Consider the following 27,728-nt stretch of genomic DNA (forward strand, 5'->3'; position numbering starts at 1 on the left):
TAAAAATGGAGCACAGGGTTAAGGGCAGATAGCCCTGAGGCCCTCCAACACTGTGGTGTGATAGAGGAGAAATAGTCGAGAAAAGAACCACGGACATGGCCAAAGAGGTGAGTGGGAAATCGCAGGAGTTTGAGGTCATGGAAATCTAGAGAAAAATGGAGGGAATAATCCCTAGTAAAGCTACGATAAAGTCATGTAAAATACAGAGAACTGATCGCTAGTTTTGGCAAAAGGTTGGTCTTTTATTCAATAACTATTTATTTAGTACCAACTCTGTATTAGATACTGCTCAAGGGACGAGTGAACAAAACAGATGAAAATCCCTGTCCTCCTGGGTTTCATAATCTGGCGCGGGGAGGTGGAAGGTGAACAATTAAATCACAGTGTTAACCTTGAAAGTAAGACCTGCTTGTTATTATACCTGCAAAAGAGTTGATTTGGGACTAAAAGAGGATTTGCAATCTGGGACAAACTAGCTGTAGCAAAACCCTAGGCAAGTGGGGAGCGGGGGACAAAGGAGAGGCATGCTCAAGGAGAAAAGGGGTAATTTGGAAAGGCTATTGCGGACTAAAAGTCCCCTGGAGTAAACTGGGAGTTCGAAGCGCGGTGGCTTCTCATTGGCTGAGCTGTTGCGGGAGGGGCGGGGTTAAGGAAAGCCGGTCCTCCTCCAGCAGGCCGCGTAGAGGAGTATCTTGGGCAGGGTCAAGTCAGTCTCTTCCTGTTGGGCCTGCAATTGACTACTGAGTGATAAGGTGTCAATGCTCCCCCCTGTGGAAACCTCCCGACTTTATTTTAGGGAGGTTCCCCCTTACTAATTTTCACAATAGCATGCTGGTTGGTGATAAGCACTTTGCAGAAAACTAAAGCAGGGAGGAAGCGAGTTCAGGATGAGGTGGGTAGGGCAGGGTGGTGATTAAAATAGGGTGAGCAGGGAGAACCACACAGGTGACTTTTGAAGACCTGAATGAGCAGAGGGCATGAATGAGCTATGCAGGGCCCTGGAGGAAGAGCCCTTAAAGGGGGAGAACACCTGCCAAAGAAATTGCCTGGAAAGTACAAAGACTCACCAGGATACTGGCCTGGCTGGAGCAGAGTAAGTGAGGAAGAGGGTAATCGAGGGGGGGCAAATGGGGGCACGGGGGAGGCTGTGGGGAGCCTTCACTGTGAGACAGGAAGCCAGGGATTTGAGCAGAGGAGGGACACCGGCTGAGTTCCTTGTTAACAGGCTCATGCAGGCTGCTGTGTTGGGAATAGACTCTTGGGGACGGGAGTGGGGTGCTAAGCAAAGGCTGAAGTAGGGAAGTTGGTTAAGAGGCAACTGCAATAGGTTAGGTGAGAAATGGTGTCCCCTGGGCCAGGTGGTCAAAGTGAACCCAGTGAGAAGTTGAGAGACTCTGGATACACCTTGGATCTAAAGCAGATTGGATTTGCTGATCAGCTGGGTGTGTGTGTCTGTAGCATGTGAAAGAAACCACCTAGCGTAACATCGAGATGATGGGCCTGAGCAGTTGGCAGGATGGAGTCGAGGAGGACTTCAGGAAATTCGAGATTCTGTTGTGGATATTGTCCTTAAACATGAGAGGGGGGCGGAGATCTGCTTCAGGGAAGGGGTCAGCCTCCGTGGGGGCGTGGACAGCTCCTCAGCAAAATACAAGCAGAAAGGTGCAAGTCCATACAAACTCTTTTTTCCAATTAATTTTTTTTTAAAAATTGAAGTATAGTTGACATACAATGTTGCATGAGCTTCGGCTGTGCAACATAGTGATTCAGCGATTGGACAACTCTATACATTATGCTATGCTCTCTCTGGAAGGCTTCTATTTTATCAATGAAAGAGCCATCGGGGTCATCCGTCAGAGTGAATATGCAGGGAGGAAGTGTTTGAAGTTTGAGGAGACAGTTGTTGAGGAGAGTGGGGGAATGAATGGAGGAAGGCAGTAAAATTCGGGGGCGGGGGGCGGGGGGCGGGGGGCGGGCGGAAACAGCTCTAAAGGCCCACTTGACCTTAAGGTGGTGATGTGTTTTCCTTCAGGCACCTTAAGGCACACAGGTACAGGTGTGGAGTCAGAAGAGGCGGAATTAGCTGTGGCTGAAGGTTTGCTGAGTACCGTGGTGAGAGCAGGGGAAAAATATTCAGTGTTCAAGGAATTCACTCACTCCATGCCTAGGGGTCCGAGGAAGTGAGAATTACCACCACTTGAGAGCCTCAGGGAAAACTGTGTCTTGGGGGAGAAAAGGGTTTAATTCAAGACAAAGAAGGAACGAAAGCATTCAAAGAGGCTGAGGAGGTGGGGGGTTTTGTTACTCTTGGTAAATCTCTTTCAGTGGAGTGGTGTGGCCTGCCTGGAGGGAGTCAGGAACAAGTGAGAATGGTTGACAGAAAAGTGGACAACTCTTTCAAAAATTTTTGCTCTAAAGGTGCTGGATGAACTGAAGGCTGGTGTGCGTGTGTGTGTGTGTGTGTGTGTGTGAGACTTAAGACAGATGATATTTCAGCATGTTTTTATACCAACAAAAAAGAGCCAGTTAAGAGAGCAAAAAATTGCCAATACAAAAGAGAAAAGGGACTGATGTGGGGATCCTTGCAGAAGCAAAGTCTTTGAGAAGGCTAGAGGGCATTGGATCCAAGGCCTAAGTGGAAGAATTGGCCTTAGAACCAACTTTGTACACGAAAAGTGGCAAAGAAGGCTGTAGGCAGGAAGGTTGGTGGAAACGTTAACTGGAAAGATTAGTCCTCTTTGGAATGGATCTATTTTAACTCTGTAAGTATGAGAGGTTGTCATCTGGTGTGTGTGTGTGTGTGTGTGTGTGTGTGTGTGTGTGTTGGGGAGGGGGGTGAATATTGGAAATTTGATGAAAGGGCCAGGAGAGACAGTCCTGAGGTTGGGAGAATGAATTTACTACGGAATCATAGAAAGTTTGCTTGGCAGTATTGAGGGTCCACCTGACGTGTGTGGTCCTAGATCTGAAGCGGGACGTGTGTGGTCCTAGATCTGAAGCGGGATCAGTCAACAGAGTTGTGTCATTTTTCCCCACCGGGCCATCCCCATCCCAGGGCGTTGGGATGTTTGCAATGAAATGCTGCAAATATAGGGCCGCCATCTGGGCTTCAAAAGGAGGGAAGCAAGGGCATGAAGGGGGTCCTGGATAACGACAAAGGGTCTGGTCGAGGGCCTGGAGTGAGAGGACTAGGGTCAATGTACTTGAAGGGGAGAGGGCAGTAAACAGAGAGGGGCGTAGATGAGCTGCAGATTGTGCAGATGGTGCCTTATTGATTTTCTCCTCCAACTGAAAAAAGCACTAACCAAGCGAAACTTTTATGATCAAGGTGATGTTGCTTTTGGCTTCCTGAAGGAAGACGCTTTCTGATTATATCACTGGTTTGGTTAGGGGTGGTTTGGCTAGTAGAGTTGGAGTCAGTGGGAATTTCACAGTTGATTCCGGTATGAAATGAGTGCCTTTATGCTTTGTTACAAGGAAGCACTACAGCAAACAGGGGAAACCTGTAAATTGTTTTGACGTCAATATGGAGAGATACATTTGGCTTTAACTTTTCACATACGTTTCATGATGCCAATATTAAACTAAGAAAATGCTCATTTCATAATGAATGGAAATTTTCTCACGAATTTGGTATCCTCAGCAACTTTAGAGAATAAAAGGGTTTCTCTGGGAGTGTACGTAAAAAAGGAATTAATTTAAGCGAGGATATTTTGCTGTTAAGGATTTAAAAGTAAGCATAAAAAAAACCCTTCATTATAAAATTTTTTATTCCACCGCATTGCCATTTAAAATTCCAAGAATATAAGCAAATATTGTCCAACGTCAGAAGTAGATTCAGGGTGACCATCGTCAGTGTTTAGTGACTTAATAGTATCATGGGAAGGTTCAATTCATTAAAAAGAGTAATCAAGTTTCATTTGCATAATAATCAAGATAGGCTTGGTGTACAGAATTACATTTTCACTTGGCTTAGACAATTCCATTTTCTCCAACCGGAAGCTGTGTAGGATCCAGGCCCACTTTCTTCATGGACACGGCCACGTCAAACAAATAGTCGTAACACTCACACCTAGAAAAGAGAAAGCAAAGAACGGAAACTCTTAGTGAAAGAGAGTTCTCCAGCCCTCCCACATTTCTCCTCTCCATCAGGCTAAGCCGGTTCCCTAGTGCATTGTTTTTTTCTCAATTCCAGGCCAGATTTTTCTCATTTTGCCCCCAGCATTATTAAAACATGGAAAGGAATCATTTTGAATCATGCAACCATGTTACATGCATCTCAGGAAATAAAAGAGAGTTTAAAATATACTACTTACATAAATTTAAATTTTTTACTCCGTGTCACTTTTTGAAATAAATGTAGCAAATCATTATTAACTTGGGTTAGCCTTATTCTCCCTTCTAGCCTTACACTTGGGAGAAAAAGAGCTGTTTCCTTCTCCTTTGTATCAAGTGCATAGTGTCTCGCCAAATAACAGCTTGTCCAATAAATATTTTGTAATAAATGAATACATAATGCAAATCAAGTATCTAGAAATAACAGACTTAAATTTAAATTTTTTTTTAATGTTTTTATTCATTTTTGAGACAGAGAGACAGAGCATGAGCAGGGGAGGGGCAGAGCAAGAGGGAGACACAAAATCCAAAGCAGGCTCCAGGCTCCGAGCTGTCAGCACAGAGCCCGGCACGGGGCTTGAACTCATGAACCGCGAGATCATGACCTGAGCCGAACTTGGACGCTTAACCGACTGAGCCACCCAGGCGCCCCCAGATGACTTAAATTTAAACCACTTTGACCAATAACACACAAAAAAAGTCGTACTTCCTTTCAAATCAGAAAACACACTTCGTTCCCTCTTCACATCTGGAGTATAGTGACTTGTCCCAAATGCCCTTTGATGGATACTTACATGGTTTTGGCCTTCTCCCAGGTTTCTCCCCAGACGTACACTCCATGACGCCTGACCAGGACCGCGCAGGAGTCTGGGTATTCATTTATTGCGCGAGCCATTCGTTCTTTGAGGTCTTTCTCCTCAGGTGTATTCTCAATAATGGGTACCACTAACATATCATCATACCTATGGGACAAAACGAGCCATTTTTCGCGCTAAAGCAAATAAAGGTATTCATATGTAAAATTTACAATTTTTTTCATGGACCAACTAGACATTCTCTTTGTATCTGAAAGCCACTCCACGTTATGAACAAGATTTTGCATGTTATTCTGTATATCTTGCATAGAGAGCTGTACCAAAAGACGCCTTGGGAATTTGGCAGGTATTATTCTAAGTGGCAGAAATTTGTATAGGATACCAAAACCTAACAAAGAAATTATCAAGATCATACAAGTATTTCCTTGAGGCAGAGACAATCATAGTATCTTTAGTAGGAGATGAGAAATGATAGATCCGAGAAGCAGAAACATAGAAAGGATTAACCATTGAACTACTTATTAAGTATGGATTTTCCAAAGATACAAAATCATTTTATTTTATCTCTGCAAGACCTCAAAGTGTCTCAGGCAAATAAATACATACAGGTGTGGTTTATAGTACTGGGTTAGCAAGAACCTTCTGGAAATAACTATTAAAGGTGTGCTAGTCCTTTCAGAACATTCTCAAGTCTGTGGCATTAGAACTTCTTTTACTTCCACCTGTTTTCAGTAAATACATGTGATAAAATCAGAATATGCATTTCCTTTCTGTTCATGTAATAATATTTACGCAAATAACTTAGATACTGGTAAAATTAAGTCTCTCTCTGAGGTCATTTATACCCAGTCAAACTCGGACATGTTTTCCCTTTTACATAAATTTCTCTTCCCTTGTTAAAGGAACATCTCCTTTGTCACTACCTCTATAATGGCCAAACTTAACAACAACAAAAGAAGTTCTAAGTAAAGTTTTACCAAAAATTGCTACTTTAGGGCAGGTATAGGCTAAGGAGCTGTCACGTGATAAACAGCCTGGCCAACCACTACCAGCAGCATTATGGAGATGTTTATTATTTCACTTAAGTGAAATAGAGGTAATTGAAGGATATTCTTAAATATGGAAAGAATGAATTGCTAGCCGCAAATCTTTCTTTCTTTTTTTTTTTTTTAATCTTTACTTATTTTTGAGAGAGAGAGACAGAGTGCAAGCAGGGGAGGGGCAGAGAGAGAGGGAGACAGAATCTGAAGCAGGGTCCAGATTCTGAGCCCCTGACGTGGGGCTCGAACTCACAAAATGCGAGTTGATGACCTGAGCCGAAGTCAGACGTTTAACGGACTGAGCCAGCCAGACGCGCCCCAGATCTTTCCTAATGTTGGCCAAGAGAATCACAAACATATATTTTCCTCTAGCATACACTGAAAAGTCAGACATCTTTTCCTGAGTAAAATAATATCACAGCAAAATGAGACCTGAAATTCAACCCAAGCCACCCACTTTACAGACTGAACACTATTCCTTCTGAGTCAAATGAGGAACAGAGCGAAGGTGGTGCTCTGACCTCTAAACAGTGTGCTTTTCACTCTGCCACAGGCCACCTGTGTTGCTGCCGGAAGGAAGGACAACCACACTTACATACATACGGTAACCTCCCCTGAGGAGAATTAGGTGTGTATTTGAAAGTTTTTGTTTTTCAAGCTGGACTTAAAAAATACAGAGTATCAAAACCCTCCTTTGTGCCTTCGTCCAGCCTTCACTGCCCCTTCTTTTGAAAACTGGACTCTTAGGATTCTCCCCAAATTCTGAAGAAAGAACACTGCCTCCTGAGCTGTGATAATGACCCTGTTACTGACTTCCCAGCCAGGATCAAATAGAATAGCAAAAGACATTTCAAAAAGGTTTGTATTCTTTAAAATCAGAAACGTTTAAAGTGATCTATAAAGCGTGTATGTTACGATGCATAAAAAGTGGCATGTCTTGATTCGGGCCATTCTTTTTCTCACAGAATTCCAGAAGGCTCTCTGCTGTCCCTCTACCCGCCCTTTCACGCCTCCTTCTCACCTGCTTTTATTTCTTCACCAAAGCAACCAAACGCTGCTGAAATTAATAGCACACACAATGCCTCTCCTTGGAGACCCAGAATGGAAAGGCAATGTGGGGCTATCCTTTCCTTAGTATGTACACTTTCATAATTTAAACATTTCACTTTTGTAAACAGATATTCTGCAGTGCTGAATAATGCTGTAGGCATACAATAAATAGTAACTAACATCAAGTCATATTAAGTTCCCAGCACACCAGTTTAAACATGTACTTGGATTCTACTACGTGGATTAACAATAAGATACTGCTGTTAAGAACACTTCAGAAAAACTGGCACCCGTTTCCTCTAAGCAAGGTAAGGTAGGATCAGGCCCTTTGGCAAATTAAGCAGCTCAGGAATAAGAATGCCAGTACATTCAAATGAAATGCTTAGCTTGTACCTGAACCTGAGAACGCATTTCTTCCCCTCCCTGCATTGTAGATTGGCGAACATTTTGGTGGGCTGGCAGATTTGGTTGATTTTATCTAGAAGGCCTCCATTCTATACCATCTATGCCACTTTCCATACTGAAAAATTATAAAAATACATAGATCTACTTAACTGAAATAATCGTAAATATGAAAATATTCTAGAAATACTAAATTTGAAAAAAATTAAAAATTTGTTTTAATTTAATTTAATTTTTTATTTTTGAGAGCACGAGAGAGAGACAGAGCATGAGCAGGGGAGAGGCAGAGAGAGAGGGAGACACATGTCCAAAGCAGGCTCCAGGCTCTGAGCTGTCGGCACAGAGCCCGATGTGGGGCTTGAACTCATTTATTTAATGTTAAATAAATTTTAACATTTATTTATTTATTTTTGAGAGAGAGAGAGACAGAGTGCGAGCAGGGGCGGGGCAGAGAGAGAGGGAGACATAGACTCAGCCCAGAGCCTGACACGGGTCTTGAACTCACGAACTGCAAGATCATGACCTGAGCTGAAGTCAGATGTTTAACCGACACAGGCTCCCCTAGACATACTAAATTAAATCAAGATGAAGCTTCAGTCAGGGCTGAAGCTTCCTGGAGACAAAATGAAGGTGAGGGGACCACGCTCTCAGGGTGCTTCCATACAGGAACATAATCTTTCCATCTCTATAGAAAGCTCAGCCAAGGGTTTTCCACTTAACTCTGACAAACCGTTTCATTATTCATGTTGCTAATAATTTACCAAGGCTGGGGTGGTGGTGGGGAGGAGGAAGGGTGGCGTCTGATTTGTGTCACTGAGAACAGATCTGGAAGTGTAATATTAAGTGGGGTATTACTTAACATAGATCCCACAACATCTCATTAAAGGCATAAAAAAGATCAGTAGCCTCTTTATCAAAAGACAGAAAAAATACTTTTGAAATTACTTAAGCAAAAATAGAAAAAAATACCTGTAATACCCTCCCGAAGTACATTTCCTTATTCCTTTTATCATCTCTTGATGTGTAATTTTAAACTCTCGTCCTGGAAAGAGAAGGGTGGCCATGACAGCTGCTTTTGAGTGGGTATGAATCACTGCACCTGCTCCTGGAGGAGGGAGAAGAAAGTCACATACTCAGGGAACACAAAATGATATCTTTAAAAATATATATATGATATGTGATATATAACACATATATCACATATCATATATATATTATATATCACATACATTTATTTGTATATGATGATGACCTTGTTTTTCTTGGCATGTAATAATAAGTTGGCAGTAGACAGGAGGGGAGGGATGGAGGTAGGAAGAGAGAAATACTAACAGAAGCTGCAAAGCTGCCAAAAGCATTTAAACTTTATCAGCATCAGGGCAATGCACAATACACATGCTTAAGAAATAGCTTTTAGATGGTCTGAAGTGTAACTAGAATAATCATGGAGATCATAGTCCAATATTCCCATTTAATTAGGAGTTCCTCTGTGCCAGGCACTGGGCAAATCCCCATTACGTGCGATCTCTTGATCTTGAGTCCCCCACAATAACCAGAGATGTAAATTCTATCCCCCCGACTTAATGGTCAAGGAAACGGGGGTTCAGAGATGTTAAATCACTTGTCTGCGGTTCACAGATAGCAGTGGTGGCACTTGGATTTAAACCGCAGTCATGGTGACCCTTAATCATGGAGTTAGGCTTCAGAGTGCGGGCCATGTCTCGGTGGCATCGGGGTTGCAGGGTTTTAAGGTACAGTGTAATGGATTTACCTAAAAAAGGATTTGTATGCTATAAAATTCAGTAATGGCTATTTTTGCAATTGGAAGTTTATTTCGCTTTATGCTGGGAGAGATGTTTCATGCTGTTAGCATCTGTTCCTGAGATTTTACGCTGTCGGGAGCAGCTGACAGTATCCGGGAACAGAACACAGCATGAGACCATGCTCAGAACAGATTTCATTCAGGGGCTATAAAAAGCATGGCTGTAATGACTTTATTGCTCTGGTGTTCCAGGTATAATTTTCTATTTTCACACCGTCCTCTAGGCTCAACCTTTCCAGACTGGTTTGCTATCACAAATTCTGGGAATTGAAATAAGACTCCTACTTTTATCATATGGTACACTAAAAAAGAGAGAGAGAGAGAGAGAGAGAGAGAGAGAGAGAGCGCCAGCACTATTCCCACTAAAAGTAAAGGCCACAATTTTCCCTCACTTGTAATCTTACTTAACCTTCTACAAGTTCTCAGAGGTAGACCTCTACAGTAGAAGTAGGCATCTGATTGTAAATATAGTGTTGTCAGTCAACCTGACAATCTAGTGGAGTCATACTAGGTTGGAATTCTGGCCCCAGTACTCACTAGCTATTTATTTTAGGAAAAACTCCCAGAGCCTCTGTCCTGTCGTATATAAAATGGAGTCACAGTGGACCTTCCACGTGGGCTGATGTGAGCACTGAAAGTGTTAACATAATTAAAGTTCTTGCACACAGTAGGTGTTCGAGAAACGTTAACTACAACAATAATTACAATTATTTAGAAAACCTACTCTGTAGCAAATAGTTCTTTATGGTGAATACATTTTCTGCCTACCTCTCATTGTGTAAGCATTCATGAAAAGAGGAGTGCACTGGCTTTTTTTAAGATTCTTATGCGGCAGAGGTCCACTTATGTCCTGTTCATTGATGTCACAAACAAACATGTCTTCAGGCTGTTTGTAGAGGGGGGCAGAGAAGAAAAAAAAGGCTTATACGATATCAATTAGAAGTGTCCCCTTTCTGGTGTGTGCTAAGATGGTATGTATGCATATTTAACCCATCTTTTAAATATTCATATAATTGTTTCTCTTCCAAAATGTTTTAGCCATTTTGAGAAATAAAAACTGTTTTCTACTGATAAAAATATTCTCAAGAGAGCTGCAATTCTTCCTTTAGAATTTGAAGAAACAATTGATATGGAAAATTTCATATGCATGTAATGATACTTCATCAACTTAGCTTCTTGGCTTTCCGCTGTCATTTCACAACTATATTTCAGAGAAACTCTACAAAGAAATCATCATTCTAAGATGGGGGTTACGGTTTTTTTCTTCATATGTCATCATAGGAGGAAAAATATAGAGTAGAATTTTCTTATCTCCTGAGAAAGGGAACTGGTACTCAGACATGTTAATCTCAGTAAGGTAGATTATTCTTAAAGTTGAAGTAATTAAGCAGATCCACAGACTTTTCCTAGTAGTGCATGCATACTTCTGACTTGTGACTTTCATTTGCCAGGGTTTATTACAAACTACAATATAAATGTTTTATTAATGAAGGATTATGCCTTAGGAGTTAAGTGTTATGTTTAAATATGGAATGAGACTTCTCAAAAATCTGAAATAAAGTTTTATAACTTAGATTGGAATAGCTTTGCTATTGTTTAATATGAGCCAGTTTGGTCCATTGAGACCATCAACGTGATCACCCTACCAGCCTGATAAAGACAGTGTTATAATGCTGCAAAATTATAATCACTTTGTAGTAGGACTTAAGATTGTGCCATTCACTTGTGCCCTCTAGTGGATGAATGACAATTCAAAAATATTAGTTGCATGGAGGTTCACCTTAAAAAAAAAATTTAATAGTTACTTAAGAAATGTTTATTGATTATTCATTTAAATTGTCAATATAACCCCCCCCCAAAACTTCTTTTAAAATTAATTCCATTTCACAAAACAATAACAGTCAAGTAGAGAAGAAAAGAGCTTTGGGGTCAAGAAGGAACCTTTAACATACCTGAATCCGTTCCTTTTGCACTCCTGAAGGAGCAATGTAGATCTCATCGCTGGTAACACAAAATGTAGAAATTAGTATGTATTTAACTCTACCGTTCTGCTTTTGAACAAAGGCAAGTGTATTCTTACAGTCCAATCATCAATATTCTTTATAAATCAAATCACACAGAAAGCTGCTTGAATTAATTACTGATGTGTGCTGTATAGAAAGAATAACAGGGGCGCCTGGGTGGCGCAGTCGGTTAAGCGTCCGACTTCAGCCAGGTCACGTTCTCGCGGTCCGTGAGTTCGAGCCCCGCGTCGGGCTCTGGGCTGATGGCTCAGAGCCTGGAGCCTGTTTCCGATTCTGTGTCTCCCTCTCTCTCTGCCCCTCCCCCGTTCATGCTCTGTCTCTCTCTGTCCCAAAAATAAATAAATGTTGAAAAAAAAAATTAAAAAAAAAAAATAAAAAAAAAAGAAAGAATAACAAATTACTAGTGCACTGTAATTACATTACACACGTAATGCTGGTGATGCAGTAAAATGTTGACAGTTTTCATATATATTTATTTCTGTTTACAGTGCAAAATCAATGGTAACCAGATTTTTATCTGGTTATGGGAAATAAAGCAAGTCTTTGGCGTCTTTAAGCATGAGATTGCCGTTTATCTCATTAAATGTGGAACAGTTATTACAAAATCCAATCAGGGGAAGATATGCTCATGAGCAGATGATCTCTGTCTCGCAAGGGATCAAGTTTAATTTCGGTGCTTGAAATGCTCTGCTTATAAAACATGAAGTTCAGGGACCCCTGCTGGACACCTTATTAAATTACAGCATTAACACTAAGCTACTTTTTGGGTGGAATATATGCTTCCTATTTGAAAAGCACATCTTTCTTGTGAAACTATTTGGTAATAAAGCTGAAACAACTGTGGAAAGTTAAAAATACGGATAAAAGGCACGGTTCCATCTGGAGATGTGTCTGTTGCAGAATGTTGTGCTAGGGGAGATGCTATAATGTACCATTTGTCACAAAGTACTCTCAAATTTGATTGGGAGATTAATTTCAAAATCTTCTCTAAATTCTCTCCAGCCTCAACAAAGGTCCTTTGTCTCCTTTGTCAGTTTCAGTGGCTCCCAGAAGGTAGTAAAGAGCTGCCACATACATGCGATTGAAAGAAATACCAGCACCTGAATGCTCCAGCTTCTGCCGCTGAGACATGGAGGTAGGGACACTGGTTCCTGGTGAAAAATGAGGATGATGGCCTATATTGAGTCAAGCCATCAATCCAGTTATTAATAAACCCATAGACTTGTAACTGACAAAAATGAAAGTTCCTTTAAGGGTCCACTGGTAAACTAAGATCTGGAAAAGAAATGTCTGGCAATGGGAGTGAAATCCAAACCACAGTAAGCTACATTCAGTTGTTTTCATGAAATAGCTCGCTTTAGAGCTTTGTTGCATTAAAAAAAAACCCACGACATAAGAAAACAGAGTGGCATTCCTCTGGAACCAGTGGAATCAGAGGGATCATACAGTTAGAAAGAGTTCTTTGCAAATACCGGGGATCCAAATCTCCTTTCCTTATGTAACATGGAAGAAATTCTAGACTCGTGTGTGATATATAGTCAGTGGACTTGTAGGGTAATTCTTCTTGTGTGGGGAGAAATGTATGCAGTCCTGGGAACAGACCCAAATAAAGTTTAAAACAGCCTGTTAGTAAATACACTCCATCTACAAAGTGGGAAAATCCAGGGTATTGTTTATTCAAGTGATTTCATAATCTGAATCTGTTTTTATTGCTCCCTTTGTGAAAACAAAACTGATCAACTTTGGGTAATTAAAAGATTAGCTAAATATGTTTTAGAAAAAATATATATTTACATCTACAAAGAAGGAGGTACCTGGATAAAAATGTAAAGATGATAGAAACTCTATTTTATTTTTGAGAGCGTGGGGGAGGGGGAGAGGAGACAGAACCTTAAGCAGGTTCCACGCCCAGCACAGAGCCTGATCTCAGGATCCTGAGGTCATGACCTGAGCCAAAATCCAGAATTGGACACTTAACTGATGAGCCGTCCAGGCTCCCCGAGAGCCTTTATTTTAGGAGGGAAATGTGCCAAAGACTAAAAGGGAAGTATTTACTTGGTGCCGTAAGCCACAAACAAAAAGCATTTTGCATCTGAAGTATTAAGTTTTGAAATTTATTTCTCGGTACTGCCTGCTCTTTCACTATTCCATAAGGAGGGAAACAAAATTCAAGAGTTCAAAATACATCTATGTTCAGTTGCGTCTGTTTTTATTTACTGCCTAGCTATTTAAAAAAATTTAAATCTAGGGGCACCTGGGCGGTTCGGTTGAGCGTCTGACTTTGGCTCAGGTCATGATCTCGTGGTTCCTGAGTTCAAGCCTCCCATTGGGCTCACTGCTGTAGCTCAGAGCCTGTTTTGGATCCTCTGTCCCCCTCTGTCTGCCCCTGCCGTTTGTGGTCTCTCAAAAAAAAATTTTTTTTTTTAAATTTAAATCATAATATACCTCACATATCTTGTCTACACTACAGGTTTATCAAATTTAATTTTAATAGCATGAATAGGACTGGTGTCTCTGACACGTTTCAAAATCACACCATGAAAACAGGAAATGCGGGGCACCTGGATGGCTCAGTCGGTTGAGTGTCCAACTCCAGCTCAGGTCATGATCTCACACTCCGTGAGTTCGAGCCCCACGTCGGGCTCTGTGCTGTCAGCTCAGAGCCTGGAGCCTGCTTCAGATTCTGTGTCTCCCTCTCTCTCTGTCCCTCCCTTGCTCATGCTCTGTCTCTCTCTGTCTCAAAAATAAATTAATAAAAACATTAAAAAAAACAAAAAACAAAAAACAGGAAATGCTAAATGTGAATGGTAGTGCCCCAACCTAAATACAATGGCTGTTGAGTGTCTTGGAATTGCTTCGATTACTGTCATTTTCTTGCTCTTCTATTTCCTCCTTCTGATTTAACTCTAAGCATTCTGATTAAATTTTCTTAAGCTGTCTTTTATACACATCTTTTGGTACCACACACAAGGAGTATAATCTAAAATGGTATCAGCCAAACCTTGGAATCAGTAAATAATTTTATATCTCCAAACATAATCTATTGGGTTTGTCCTTCATTCCAAATTTATTTGCTTTAAGCATCAAAGAAAACCAAACTTTCACCTATAACATGAGAATAACATAGCAGATAGTTAATGATGTGGGTTTATGAAGTCATTTAAGTACTAGGAAAAAAATTCAACATTTTACTACAAATTACCCATCTTATTTTGCAAAGCACACGTTTAATAACATTCCAAACAATGCCATAAAATTGGGGCTGTTTCCACCCGTGACCTCCAGGAGGAGCTCCTCACCCATTAAGAACCTAACCAAGGACCAAACATTTTCGCTTATGACGCAATGTCCCCATAAATTGATTGTAGTGCTGTAAAAACCATTTAATTTTAAAAGGTGCCCCGTGAGTGTTTTAGGGTGACCACACACATTTTCAGTGCATGGGTTAGTAAACTTCTTCTAGAAAGAACATAGTCTTTTATGTCTTTATGATAAATAAATTTACTTTTGAGATTTGCATTCCATTTTCACTTTGCCATTTTTTTAAATGTTTCTTTGTTTTGAGACAAAGAGTGAGGGAGAGAGAGCAAGCGAGCAGGGGAGGGGCAGAGGGAGAGGGGGAAAGGGAATCCCAAGCAGGCTCCACGCTGACAGCATGGATCTCACGAACCATGAGATCATGACCTGAGCCAAAATTCAAGAGTCAAATACAACTGACAGAGCCACCCAGGTGCCCCATCACTGCCATTTATTTAAAGAGCCACTTCAAAAATGGTTATTTGAACTCAGTTTGATAGAAGTATTTTGTACATATTTGTACATACATACATTTCTGCATATGCAAATAAAAAGCAGTTAACTAAAAGCAATGTTTAGAATAGGATTTATTATAAACATAGCTGAGAAACCAAATTATTGGGAACTCAACTAAATGGATAAATGAAACAACAGTGACAAATGTCATCATCTTAGTGACAAATGTCATTATCTTAGGACTTTGCTCTGAACAGTCAACTTGAAAGCTTTGGCAAAATGATCTGAAAACCTGCCAAATGCTGAATTGGATTGATGGAGCACTGGGTTGACAGAGAGGAGGCACGGATGGATGTGCGATGCACCATGAGGAACATGACGTTTCCAGACTGCGTGCATCCCTATACATGGAACTGTGTGACAGCTGGGTCCCTACTGACGTTGCCCACAGTTCAACTACTATTCCATGAGTTACTCGGTAATTTGAAGTAGATGAAATTTCACTGGCATCATCCTGTAGTATACCGAAAAATCTCTTTTGTTCTAAGCATTCTGATTAAATTTTCCATTCCATTCCTTTCTACGAAATGCAGCCCCCTTGGCGGTATTACTATATAGATTCGATATTATATAAATGCTATATTAATTCAATTTTGTTAAAGAAAGTGAATTAGGATAAAGAAAGAAATCAAGTTACTCAGTTTAACATTCAGCCTCCAGATAGTACTATTCCTAAAACAGTTCAGGAGAAAAAAAACATTCATCCTATTCCAGAAACACTTGAAAGAATGAGTTTCTACAACTTGTATTTTCATTACTAATAGTCACTTGTTTCTTTAACTTCTTGGAGGAAAGACATTGAACATACCTAATGAACAAGTAAAATTCTTTGTTTCAACCAGTCCTTCTTGTTTTATCTTGTGAGCAACAAAGACCAGCAGGTGCTATCCATGAATGATAATACATGATGCACTTAGAAAGGCATAATGTCGTCTTTTGACTTAATAAAATGTAATTTTTAGTACTTTTGATGGTTCATAATCTGTGTTTAAGTGACTTTAAAATATGTATCTGAACCCTTGAAACAAATCCTGCTTACCTAGAAAGGACCCTTTCTTTCTTTTTTGTTTTAATTTAATTTTTAATTTTTTTAAATTTACATCCAAATTAGTTAGTATATATATAGTGCAACAATGATTTCAGGAGTAGATTCCTTAGTTCCCCTTACCCATTACCCCATCCCCCCTCCCACAATCCCTCCAGTAACCCTCTGTTTGTTCTCCATATTTATGAGTCTCATATGTTTTGTCCTCCTTCCTGTTTTTATATTATTTTTGTTTCCCTTCCCTTATGTTCATCTGTTTTGTCTCTTAAAGTCCTCATATGAGTGAAGTCATATGATATTTGTCTTTCTCGGACTGACTAATTTCACTTAGCATAATACCCTCCAGTTCCATCCACGTAGTTGCAAATGGCAAGATTTCATTCTTTTTGATTGCCGAGTAATACTCCATTGTATATATATATACTACATTTTCTTTATCCATTCATCCATCGATGGACATCTGGGCTCTTTCCATACTTTGGCTATTGTTGATAGTGCTGCTATAAACTTGGGGGTGCATGTGTCCCTTCGAAACAGCACACCTGTATCCCTTGGATAAATGCCTAGTAGTGCAATTCCTGGGTTGTAGGGTAGTTCTAGTTTTGGTTTTTTGAGGAACCTCCATACTGTTTTCCAGAGTGGCTGCGCCAGCTTGCATTCCCAAGAAGGGACTCTTTCTAATTCCAGACACAGAAACATACTTGGCAGTGTGCAATTTAACTTTGGGACTCCAAAGACCGAGGACCAAATTATTCTGTTTAGAAATTGTGATTCTTAAATCCTTAGGTATTTATTGTATGTACAACTTCTACACACGTCATTCAGTTACGCAAATACTCATTTCTCCACTTAGAAACTAGATACTTTCACTATCACATACAACTGAGTACCAGTTGTTCTTTGTACATAACACATATTAGGCTCTTCATGGGCTACTTACGTGGAGAATGCTCAGAAATGACATCAGGCAGAAACTTACCCATGTTTCAAGCTAATTCCTCCTCCAGTCCCAGTGACCCAGCCCAAGTGGTAAAACTGTTTGCAAAGCTCTGGGATCAGGTATCTTGGATGTTCCTTGTCCTTAAAAAGAAGATAAGGATTTTTCAAACAGACATTATATTATTGGGTGACTTTTCTAGCTGACATCTTTGCTAAGAAGCCAAGAAAATCTACTATAGAGAGGGTACCATGAGGGAGAAAACTATTACAAAACATACTTTGTTTTTTAAAGTTTTTATAAAACTTTTTTTTTTAATGTTTATTTTTGAAGGAGAGAGAGAGACAGAGTGTGAGCTGGGGAGGGGCAGAAGAGAGGGAGACACAGAATCCAAAGCAGGCTCCATGCTCTGAGCTGTCAGCACGGAGCCCGATGTGGGGCTCGAACCCACGAGTTATGAGGTCATGACGTGAGCTGAAGTCAGACACTTAACTGACTGAGCCACTCAGGTGCCCCCATAATTTGTTTTTGATGTTTAGAAAGTGGATCTATGTTATTTGGCAACCTGGAATTATTCAGGATAGGGCCATATAGTCCAACACTATGGAATAGGCTATAAGAACAAGGTGGGGAAATGCCCAGTATATAATGCAAAGCATCTACTGCAATGGCTGAAATAAAATAGAATTTAGTGCTGAAAGGAACATGTTTTGGTCTGTCCAGCAAATTTCATTACACAAAACATCTTATTCAGTTAAGTCATGGTATACATATATATGACAGCTATTTGTTCATATTCTGTGTTGGTCTGATTTTATTTTTATTCTAAAATGTCTTTTCTCCATAGTGATTACATTGTTTTTGCTTATTACAAAATCAATATATACTCACTATGGAATATAAAGTCAAGAAAAAAAACATAGAAAGGACTCACTCAGAAGCAATCACAAGTAATACTTTCTGGGCCCATTTGTATGAAGATATGTGTGTATAGGAACAAATGTATATATGCTGGGATGAACATAGAGCTTTTATTCATGTATTTTTATTGAAGTATAATTGACATACAACATTATATTAGTTTCAAGTGGATAACATAAAGAGTAGGTATCTGTATATATTGTAAGTGATCAGCACAATAAATCTAGTTAAAGTAAGAGCTTATTTTTGTTAAGTCTGATGATTACTTCTTTAGGAATAAAAAAATATGTTTCCCCATTTTTTAAAGTTAAAGTTAATAAAACCCAAAACAATAATGAAAAATGCAATGAATTCCATTTCTGGCAGTATGAAATCTAACTTTTACCTTGAAAACAACTGAAAATGTTGAGTCATTTTTTTTTTCCTGAATAAAGTTTAAAACAAAATTTCAAATTAAATTGCTGAGCTAGCAAAAAAGTAAAGAAGGCTTCACAGTGGCCATAAAAGAAACCAGGGTGGGGGCTCCTGGGTGGCTCAGTCAGTTAAGCATCCAACTCTTGATTTCAGCTCAGGTCACGATCTCATGATTTGTGAAATTGAGCCCCACATTGGGCTGTGTACTGACAGCGGGGAGCCTGCCTAGGATTCTCTCTCCCCTCTCTGCCCCTCTCCTGCTTGTGCAAGCTCACTCTCTCTCTCAAAATAAATAAACATCAAAAAAAAAAAAAAAAGTTGTTAAAAAAAAAAGAAACCAGAGTGAGTCTACCCCGGAGGGAAGCTCTGAAGCCATTTCCCTGAAGGTATTTGCAGATCTCTGGTGAGCTTGACCTTCAATTTTGATAGCTATGCAAGCTGTTAGAAACACGAAATAAACCCTAGGGTGTGCTCAGAATGGGGTACCTAATAGAAAATCCCTCCATAGGCTTGAAACCAGATAAGAGGTTATACCCCCCAGGTAAGGGTAAACAAGAAATAGACCCTCTGTGCACAAAAGCACAGCTGGGAAGCTTGCCTGTATAAATCTTGGCACTGGATAAAGGGGAGAAATACCTTTGGGCCTAGAGAGGGCTGACTCTTGAGCACACCAAATTTTTAGCTACTTCACTGGCTTTCTGAAATTATAGTGTTTTCCCCGATTCACTGTTAATATTTTACATATACTTTGTATTTTATCATAAATAATAGTTTGATGGAGTAGACTTCAAAATGTAAAATTAAGAACATGGGAATGTTAAAATTTTTTAAAGTTCTGACTCAACACAGGCTTAGGAGTTAACAGACATAAAGTCAAACCTTCGTTACACTATTTATTGCTTATATGACTATGGGTTTCGGTTTACTAATCTACAAAATGAGAATATTATGAGGAGTAAAAAGAGATACAGTGCTACAGGCTTCCAGGTATGGAGTGAGTAAGTTTTTTTAAAAATGAGAAAAAATGGAGATAAAGCATCCAGGACAATGGGTGACAATGTTAGTTTCCCTCCCATTTTTTTCGATGTTATGTTAGTTTTTCGATGTATAATAAACTCTGACAATTTAGGCAATGCTCGCCACAGTAAATGCAGTTACCATCTGTCACCATTCAGTGTTATTACATTATTGACTATATTCCCTATGCTGTACTTTTCATCCCTATGACTTATTTATTTTATAATTGGAAGTTTTACCTCCCTCCCATTTAAAGTGCTAAAAATTCTGGAATTGAAACTAATAAGAAAGCTGTGTTGGTTTTCCTTATATCTGTCCCTACAAAATCTAGCCAGAATTACCCATGCCTTGTAGAATTTGCCATTTTCTTTTTTAGTGATACAAATGATATTTTAATTATATATTAAAGAACAGATAAGGAGAAAACTCCTACAGTTTTCCAATCCTTAAAACCATCCATTTGCACAGAAAGTTGCAAACATTATAGAAAATAGTCTGTTATTATGGGTCTCCCTTTCCCTTTTGTCTTCCAGTCCTGAGTTATTGTAGCAACTAGCCAGCTTCATACGACAGTGATAACCATGATAAGGCCGTTCCTGTTAATCAAGTTTCATTCATTTGTTCATACCCACAAAATTTCAATTTTAGGAAATTGTAGCAGTGGGAACTAACATATATTTGGTAAAAATGCAATCATCTAAATTGTTCAGGATGGTAAGAAAGTAAGCATCAGAATGTATATTTCACTAAGAATTGACAAGAAGCTTAGTTAATATTTACTTCTCCCCTGAATGTCAATAATACTACTTATCTGTTACTATTATGTCTGGGTTTGTAAGAATTTTGAAACACATAAGTGAAGATAGATTGCAATCAACTTCTGACAGTAGAGGTCCTATAGTGTGAGGGAGAAACATTTAACAGTATTTTGTATATAGCGAAAACATTAAAGCCTAAAACGTTTTTGAAGCAATACTTAATTTTCCCGGTTTTTCAGTCCCGTTATTTTATGGAAATCAGTTTCACTGTCACTGAAACACTTGCTCACAGCCAACAAGGATTCTACTCCCCTCCCCCACCTTTTCTTTCAATTGAAGCATAAGAGAGGTACTGCTTGGACAGAGGTTTGCCTGGGGGACTCTCAAAACAAATATAAGATAAACACGTGTCCAATATATTATTTAACCCATCAGCTAGTGAGGGAACCAGAAACATGATACTGCTGTGTCCAAAGAGAAGGCAAAACATCACCCATATAAGTAATTAGGAATTCTGGATTTATAAATGAGGAGAAACTGGACAGTATCCACCAGGCGGCAACGAACTGAATGTCCAGAATGCAGCCTGCATTTCTAGGGTCAGTAATCATCTGCATTACTGTCAGATTCTACAATTACAGAGTTGCACAATAGCTCAAAGATAGCCCCGTGACACCTAGTGATCTTTTCTGCTCATTTCAGTCTTTCAAAATTCTTGACACTGGCCCAAGGGAGGGACTGGATTCAGACACGGCCAAGTTGTCGGCATTTTTTCAGTCTCTGGGCTTTGTTTCTCTCTGCACATCTCCTTCTCCTCTCCGTGCGTACTGGCTTTCTTTGCAACTTTACCTCCACTGACACTATTTCTCCCTTCCACTTTCACCACACTTACAAACTCTTTTTCACGCCAGTTAGGCACTGACTGGAAGAAATGAGAAGGTGTGGAGGCTTGCTTCAGCTTTGACCCCCAACTAGCTGAATGCCCTAAGGCAAGTCCGTGACCCTTTCTGGGTATCAGTTTCCTTATGCTAATAATCTGGATCAGTGATTTCCAGACTTCTGATTTTCAAAACCAGAGTTTGTAGGGGCACCTGGGTGGCTCAGTCGGTTGAGAGTCCAACTTCGGCTCCGGTCACGATCTCACCGTTTGTGGGTTCGAGCCTCACATCAGGCTCTGTGCTGACAGCTCAGAGCCTGGAGCCTGATTTGGATTGTGTCTCCCTTTCTCTCTGTCACTCCCTGACTCACGCCCTGTCTTCCTCTGTCTCTCAAAAATAAATAAACATTAAAAAAACATTTTTTTTTTAAACCAGGGTTTGTTGTTGCTGCTGTAGTTTAAATTTTAGGGACTGACATAAGGTTGCCAAGTTATAACGGTAATTACATTTAACCAGCTACTATCACCTTTTTCAAAAAAGAAAGTACATTTTAAAATTTTATTTAATTTTTTTTTAAGTTTATTTATTTTGAGAGAGACAGAGAGTGTGAGTGGAGGAGGGGCAGAGAGAGAAAGAGGGAGAGAGAGAATCCCAAGCAGGCTCCGCAATGCCAGCACAGAGCCCGACGCAGTGCTTGAACTCACGAAACCAAGAGATCATAACCTGAACCGAAACCAAGAGTTGGACACTTAACCAACTGAGCCCCCCAGGCGACGCCCAAAAAGTACATTTTTAACATAAAGAAAAGAGTAGGGAGGTTCATCTCAAAATAAGAGGTTGTCCTTTACACCGAATGTGTTAATTTTGTGAAATTCACTTTTTGATTGTCCTCATTTTCTTATTTTGCAACAGTTGAGTAAAAACTCTTTCAAGGACTCATTTGGGGAGGAATAAGGTTGTCTGTCCCTATTTGGTCTCCTTGCCTACAATTTCTCCTTTCTCTCCCTCTTCTCTAGCTTACCCTCCTCTCTCCCACGAGCACTAAAAGAATATACTGCTTTGATCACTGCACCCCATCCCTCCAATCACTTAATGCTCAGGTGCACCTCCTTGGTCTGTTATTTAAGTCCTTCTGCTTTCTTGCCCCAATTTTACTTTTCGCCCATTTTCTTTCAGTCCATTTTGATACAAATCTCTCAGTTCTATTCAACTTAGTTGTAGTCAGCCTCCAGGATGGCTCTTTGTGATCTCTGCCTCCTGGTATTCACACCCTGCGGTGTAGGCCCTTCTCACATCGTACTAGGGCTGCGTGGCCAAAGGACTACAGTAGTACAGGGGGAAGTGACAGCGTGTCACTTCTGAGATTAGGATATAAGACACTATGGCGTCTGTCTTGGTTGCTCTCTGGGGGAGCAAGCCAGCGGCTACATGGAGAGGGTACTCAGCCTACACAGAAGGCTGTGTGGTGAAGAATTGGAGGTGTATGGACAATAATCAGTGAGAAATGGAGGCCCGCCAACGACACTGTGGCATGCCTGCAGCTCCAGCTGCCATCAGGCCTCGAGATGACAGTAGCTCCAGGGGACAGTTTGCCACCTTAGGAGAGACTCTGAGCCAGAACCTTGAGCCAAACTCCCCTAGACTCCTAATCCTCAAACTCTGCGAGACAGTCAGTGTTTGGGTTTTAAGCCCAAGTTTTGGGGTACTTGCTATGGAGAGCACTAGTTAACTAAGACACATTTCCTCTCTAACCAAGTGTGTCTTTTTTTTCTTTGCACTGTTATTGCTCGTGGTGGATTTTCAATTATTGCGACTCTAGCTGTCAGGCTCCTGCTTATCAGTGTTAACACCAGGCCCCCTATCGCTTCCCCTGTGATTCCTTCTGCCATCATCCCAGCAGGAAGTGATCGCTCCTTCCTCTAATCCCATGCCACAGCATTTGCTCTATGTACCTGTCCTTTCGGTTTTTATTATAGAGCCTTCTCATTCATTCATTTGGCAAACTTCTGCAGGCCCTGAAGAAATGAATAGGAGGAAGATAAAACCCTTGCCCTCAAGAAGCTTACAATCTAGTATAGAAGTTATGAAAGGACAAAGCAATACATAATACAGGGCAGTCCAAGGAAGCCACTTACTGGTGGGAGGAAGAAGCTAGCGGTGGGAGGGAGCAGGAGTCGGGCAAAGCTTCACAGAGGAGGGAAGGGTGAGTCAGGTCTCAATGAAGGATGGTGGGAGTATGCCAAGCATTTCCTGGCAATTCAGCCACTAACACTTGACAAAGTCCCTGCCCTAAAGAAATTTACATTCTGGGGGTAGTTTTAAAAGAGCAAAGAGAGGAATAAATTATAATAAGTAGGAAGAAGGAGGGGCGCCTGGGTGGCTCAGTCTTGTTGAGCGTCCAACTTTGGCTCAGGTCGGGATCTCCACTCTGAGTTCAAGCCCCGCGTTGGGCTCTGTGCTGACAGCTCAGAGCCTGGAGCCTGCTTCAGATTCTAGGTCTCCCTCTCTCTCTGCCCCTCCCCCGCTCATGCTCTCTGTCAAAAATACATAAACATTAAAAAAAATATTTTTTTTAAATAAGTAGGAAGAAGGAAACAAGGAACTTAAGAGAAACGGAGCAGAGATTGATTTTGAATAAGGTGGTTAAGGAAAGCCTCTCTGAGCACTTGACAATCTAAAGCCCACAGAATGTGAAAAACAAACCAACCAGTGTGTAATAAATGAATGTGCTTGCACACACAAGGTTTGTCTGGGGTGCGGCAAGCACTCCAGGCAGAGAAGACAGCAGATGTGAAGGCCCTGGAGTGAGACAGTGCTTAACACATTTGATGGAAAGAAGGCCAGGTGGCCGGAGCAGAGTGCTGACAAGGAAAGTGCTGAGAGAGGCAGATGAACTTGTAGGGGCCAGGTCACGCAGGGCCTTGGAAGCCATGCTGATGAGACCAGTCTGGCCGAGAGGGCGCTGATTCACAGTAAGAGAGACAGGGAGAGGGACAGGAACAACTTCTGAATGTGAGAGGGGAGGCAGATCCTGTGCACAAGAGGAGAGATTGGGCTTCCGCCATCTTGAAAAATGAGAAGGTGGGTTCCCGTTTCAGCAGGTCGCTGGGTTTTGTGGTAGGAAGGCAAGTAAGTTCATATCCGGTGTCTTCTATTTTCTTACGTATAAACAAAGCCATCAGCTGAGGAACGATGTGGGGACGGGGTATGAGAGGCTTGAAAAGATAATAAAAGGTATAAACTAGTCCTCTCAGGGAGTGGGACAGTAAAGTACCCGGGGAAACACGGGATGGTTGTTGGGCGGTGTTAAGGGTCAATTTGGGGTTGAAATCTTGAATATGAAGTGAGGCCGCTCAGTGCAGTTATGTAATTTTCTCTAGGAATGCAGCTCGGTGCAATCACAAAGACGATGGGTTCACCTTGGGCTTTTGCTAGGCCAACTATCTTTGTAAATTAGGCCAACCTTAAGTACGAATTGTTTTAATAGGTTGGGTGTGGAAGCCAGATCATAGTGGGTTAAGAAGTGAATAAAACTTAGAGGCAGAGAATTCTAAAGACTCTTTCAATAGTGTGGCTCTGAAGGGCCAGATAGGGAAACCGAAGGGAAAACTGGTTAATAACAGAGTTTTAGCATGTAAAGGAAACTCTGAAATAACCAGTTTTCCTTTCATGCTAAAAGGTAAAATTAGGGAAGGGGGAGAGATTAGCACCACAGGAAAGCAAAAGCCTAATAGGTCAATCTTCGTGGAGACAGAGCAGCTGGAATTAGACCCGGGAAATATTTATCTTAGGAGGAAGAAGAAAAGTAAGGAAGATATGTAATAATACGATTAATAACAAAAATAGTTAATATTTATTAAATACTTATTTTATGCCAGGTAGTATTCTAAAAGCTTATATATACAACTTAATCCTTATAATAGCTATATTATGCTAAGAAAGATTGAGGCACTTGGGTGGCTCAGTTGGTTGGAGGTCCAATTCTTGATTTTGACTCAGGTCATGATGCCAGGTTTGTGGGATTCAGTCCCTGTGGAGCCTGCTTCATATTCTGTCTCCCTCTCTCTGTCTGTCCCTCCCCCATTCACTTGCTCTCTCTCTCTCTCTCTCTCTAAAAAAAAAAAAAAAAAAAGAAAGTAAAAAAAAGATTCATGCATCCAAAACTGCCCACGTGGCTACTGGCAGAACCAAGATTTTCGCTGGCAGTCAAATTCTAGATGTCTTGTTCTTAATCTTAACATTATAACGTAGGTGGGAACAGGAAGAAATCGAAGTTAAGATGTTCACAACTAACAGCTTCATTTTCTTTGTGTTTCTGGAGGCGAAGTCACCTTCAAAGCAGGTTTGGGGGAAAGAATGAGAGGAGATGGTGAGGTCTGAGGATAGTCACTTCGGGTAATGTGAAGGGAAGCTCCTGGGGGGGGGGGGGGCTCCCAGGAGGTGTCCAGGAGCCAGCTGCAGTAGGACACAATAATATCTGTAGAGACACAAATGTGTGTAGTTGAGGGACACTCCCTCAAACCCCATCCCTTGGGGGTCTGCGTGGGAGGCATTTAAGTAAAGGCAATTAATTATTTGTAATCCAGCGTGATAGATCCTATGATGGGGGCGCCACAGAGAGAAGTGTCGGAGTAAAAAAAGAAAAGTCCTTCACCCCAAAAAGGTGTGAGGTGAAGGGGCAGTGGTGGAGCAGGGAAGGGTATGGCCATGGGAATGCGTTGCTAGAGTGGAGGGGAGGGGTAAAGATGTACAGAACTGATGAGGTCAAGGGAAGGGCATTGAAAGGCCTTGTGTTATAATAACAGCAAAGAACAAGTATTTATTCAGGGTTGACATATATAGGACACTATGATATGTAAGGTAAAATTAAAAAATAGAAGTAGTTCTTGGTTTATTTCCCAGCTAAGCTTAGCTGCCTACAAAGCAGGGAACATGCTCTTGATATATACCTACCAGATAGTGCTTTGCCCAATAAACACCGTGAATTAAGGTCACATCTCCTACATTAAGAAAAGTCCTGTATCAGAGCTTACGAACTGGTGGCTCACGGACCGAATGAAGCTTACTGGAAGTGGTTTCTTTAAGTGCATATGCAAATCTGTTGTGGGTAGGGGAGCTCTGTAGCTTGGCAAGCACATTTAGGTGGTCCTCACCAGTCAGCTCAACCCAGATCCCATGAAGGAATACAAGCTCCATGCCATCAGATGTACCAAAGTTTTAACAGAAGCCTGAAGTGCTCTGCATTTTGAAAGGTTGGCTAATATTTCTTATGAACAGTAAGTGAAGCAAACACAGCTGTTGGCCCAGCTGTCTGTTGGCCACGTTTGGTTTGAGAGGTCTTGTTTATTCTCAGATCCCTTGAAAAAGGGTCTCTTTGATGCTCCTTTAGATAATATTTCACCAAGATTCACTTACTGGTGGCATGAACACACATGCTATCGAAACATCTTAGCAGAGATTCTATTAACAGGTTGCTTTCTGCAGTTTCCACGCACGCCTGCCTAGCCATGTGACCTGTATCCGACATCTTCCCCCTTCCTATCCAATTTTTCCTGTCCAGCATTCCATCCTCACAGTTGTCTTTGCTAAGCTGTCTTTGCTTAGCTTTTGCTAAGCTGTGGGAGTATTCCCACAAGATTGACAAGTATTTCGCAGTAAGATCTCCCACGTTACGACTTTTTTAACTGGGGCCTTCAGTCAGTCCTAAGAAAGAACAGGAGGAATAGGGGGCTAATTTTAGGGGGCTATCCCTGCCTCTTAAGCAGGGGTTCTCTCATTGCATTGTAATTGTTTACTCCTCTAGTTTTCCTCCAGACCGCAGGCCATTTGTCTTAATCCTCGCTGTATCCCTGGGCACACAGGTATTCCATAAAGCTGTTGGGGTGTATACCCAGTGAATGAAAAGCAGATGCAGCCCGAGGGTGGATTTTCCTTTGACTTCTGCTCAAGGATGACCATCCCATAATCACTCTAAACTGAGGCAGGCCGAGAGGGAAAGTGGGGGCTACTGAAGCACAGCCTCGGTTTGGCCACCGTCTCCCGAGCGCCTACTGCCTGCCAAACGTCGGGCTGATTGCCAGGGCGCAGAAAATAAGCTCGAGGGCAGTCTTAGCTCCATCTCCACTCCAGTGCCTCCTGTTGCCTCGTTTGCCCTGTATTCCCGGTAAGTTGTTTCAAAACACACTCAAGATGCGCAGCGCTCTCCTCCGTTATTTTCCCTTTTTCAGCGTTTGGCGCCCAGCGCCCGTCATCGGAGCCCAGCCTCGGGAACAGCGACTGCCGTGGCCTCGAATCGGCCTGCGGAGCCAGGGCGGCGGGTAGCGGGGGTGGCGTCCACACCGGTCCCAGGCCCCCCAGGTCGGCGCCCCGCTCCCGCCGCCGCACGCCACCTGCGCCTCAAGTCCGGGCAAACAGGGCACCCGCGGCCCCGCCCCTACCTTAGCGCCGCAGCGCTGCGAGCAGCAGTCTCCCTCCGGAGCGTGACAGCCCGACATGGCCCTGATGAGGGGAACCCACGGCCTCCTATCTTTGAGCGGCTTCGGGACCGAGGTGGGTCTGGGCTAAGAGCAGTCTGTGGCGTGACCACCGCTGCAATCGGGCGGCGCTGAGGGCAGCTCGGGGGCGGGTCCAAAAGGCGGAAGGCGGGTCTTGGAGGACCTCGCGGACCGTAGATCCA

At 41.5% G+C, this 27,728-nt stretch overlaps 1 protein-coding gene and 1 long non-coding RNA gene across 2 annotated transcripts; one reads left to right on the plus strand and one right to left on the minus strand.

The window, feature by feature from the left end:
• On the plus strand, positions 1 to 12,891 carry LOC123380569. The gene is made up of 3 exons (XR_006586513.1): positions 1 to 1,093; positions 6,525 to 6,829; positions 12,304 to 12,891. It is a non-coding gene; the product is annotated as an uncharacterized LOC123380569 (long non-coding RNA).
• APIP (APAF1 interacting protein) lies at positions 3,753 to 27,703 on the minus strand. Its single transcript, XM_003993163.6, has 7 exons — positions 27,490 to 27,703; positions 17,107 to 17,207; positions 11,198 to 11,246; positions 10,014 to 10,131; positions 8,393 to 8,528; positions 4,911 to 5,078; positions 3,753 to 4,072 (listed from the first exon to the last, which is right to left on the minus strand). Exons 1-7 carry the CDS (start codon positions 27,544 to 27,546, stop codon positions 3,973 to 3,975), a joined length of 729 nt encoding a protein of 242 aa, XP_003993212.1. The 5' UTR covers positions 27,547 to 27,703; the 3' UTR covers positions 3,753 to 3,972.
• Positions 27,704 to 27,728: the final 25 nt, after the last annotated feature.

The sequence above is a fragment of the Felis catus genome, chromosome D1 (assembly GCF_018350175.1).
Source record: "Felis catus isolate Fca126 chromosome D1, F.catus_Fca126_mat1.0, whole genome shotgun sequence".
NCBI lineage: Eukaryota > Metazoa > Chordata > Mammalia > Carnivora > Felidae > Felis > Felis catus.

Excerpts from the sequence above, each read along its gene's own strand:
- APIP (XM_003993163.6), bottom strand. The coding sequence starts at position 27,546 with ATGTCGGGCTGTCACGCTCCGGAGGGAGACTGCTGCTCGCAGCGCTGC. Across the intron at positions 17,208-27,489 it reads CGCAGCGCTGCGGCGCTAAG|GACAAGGAACATCCAAGATA; the intron begins GTAGGGGCGGGG and ends CTTCTTTTTAAG. Across the intron at positions 8,529-10,013 it reads GAATGCTTACACAATGAGAG|GAGCAGGTGCAGTGATTCAT; the intron begins GTAGGCAGAAAA and ends TCCCTCCTCCAG.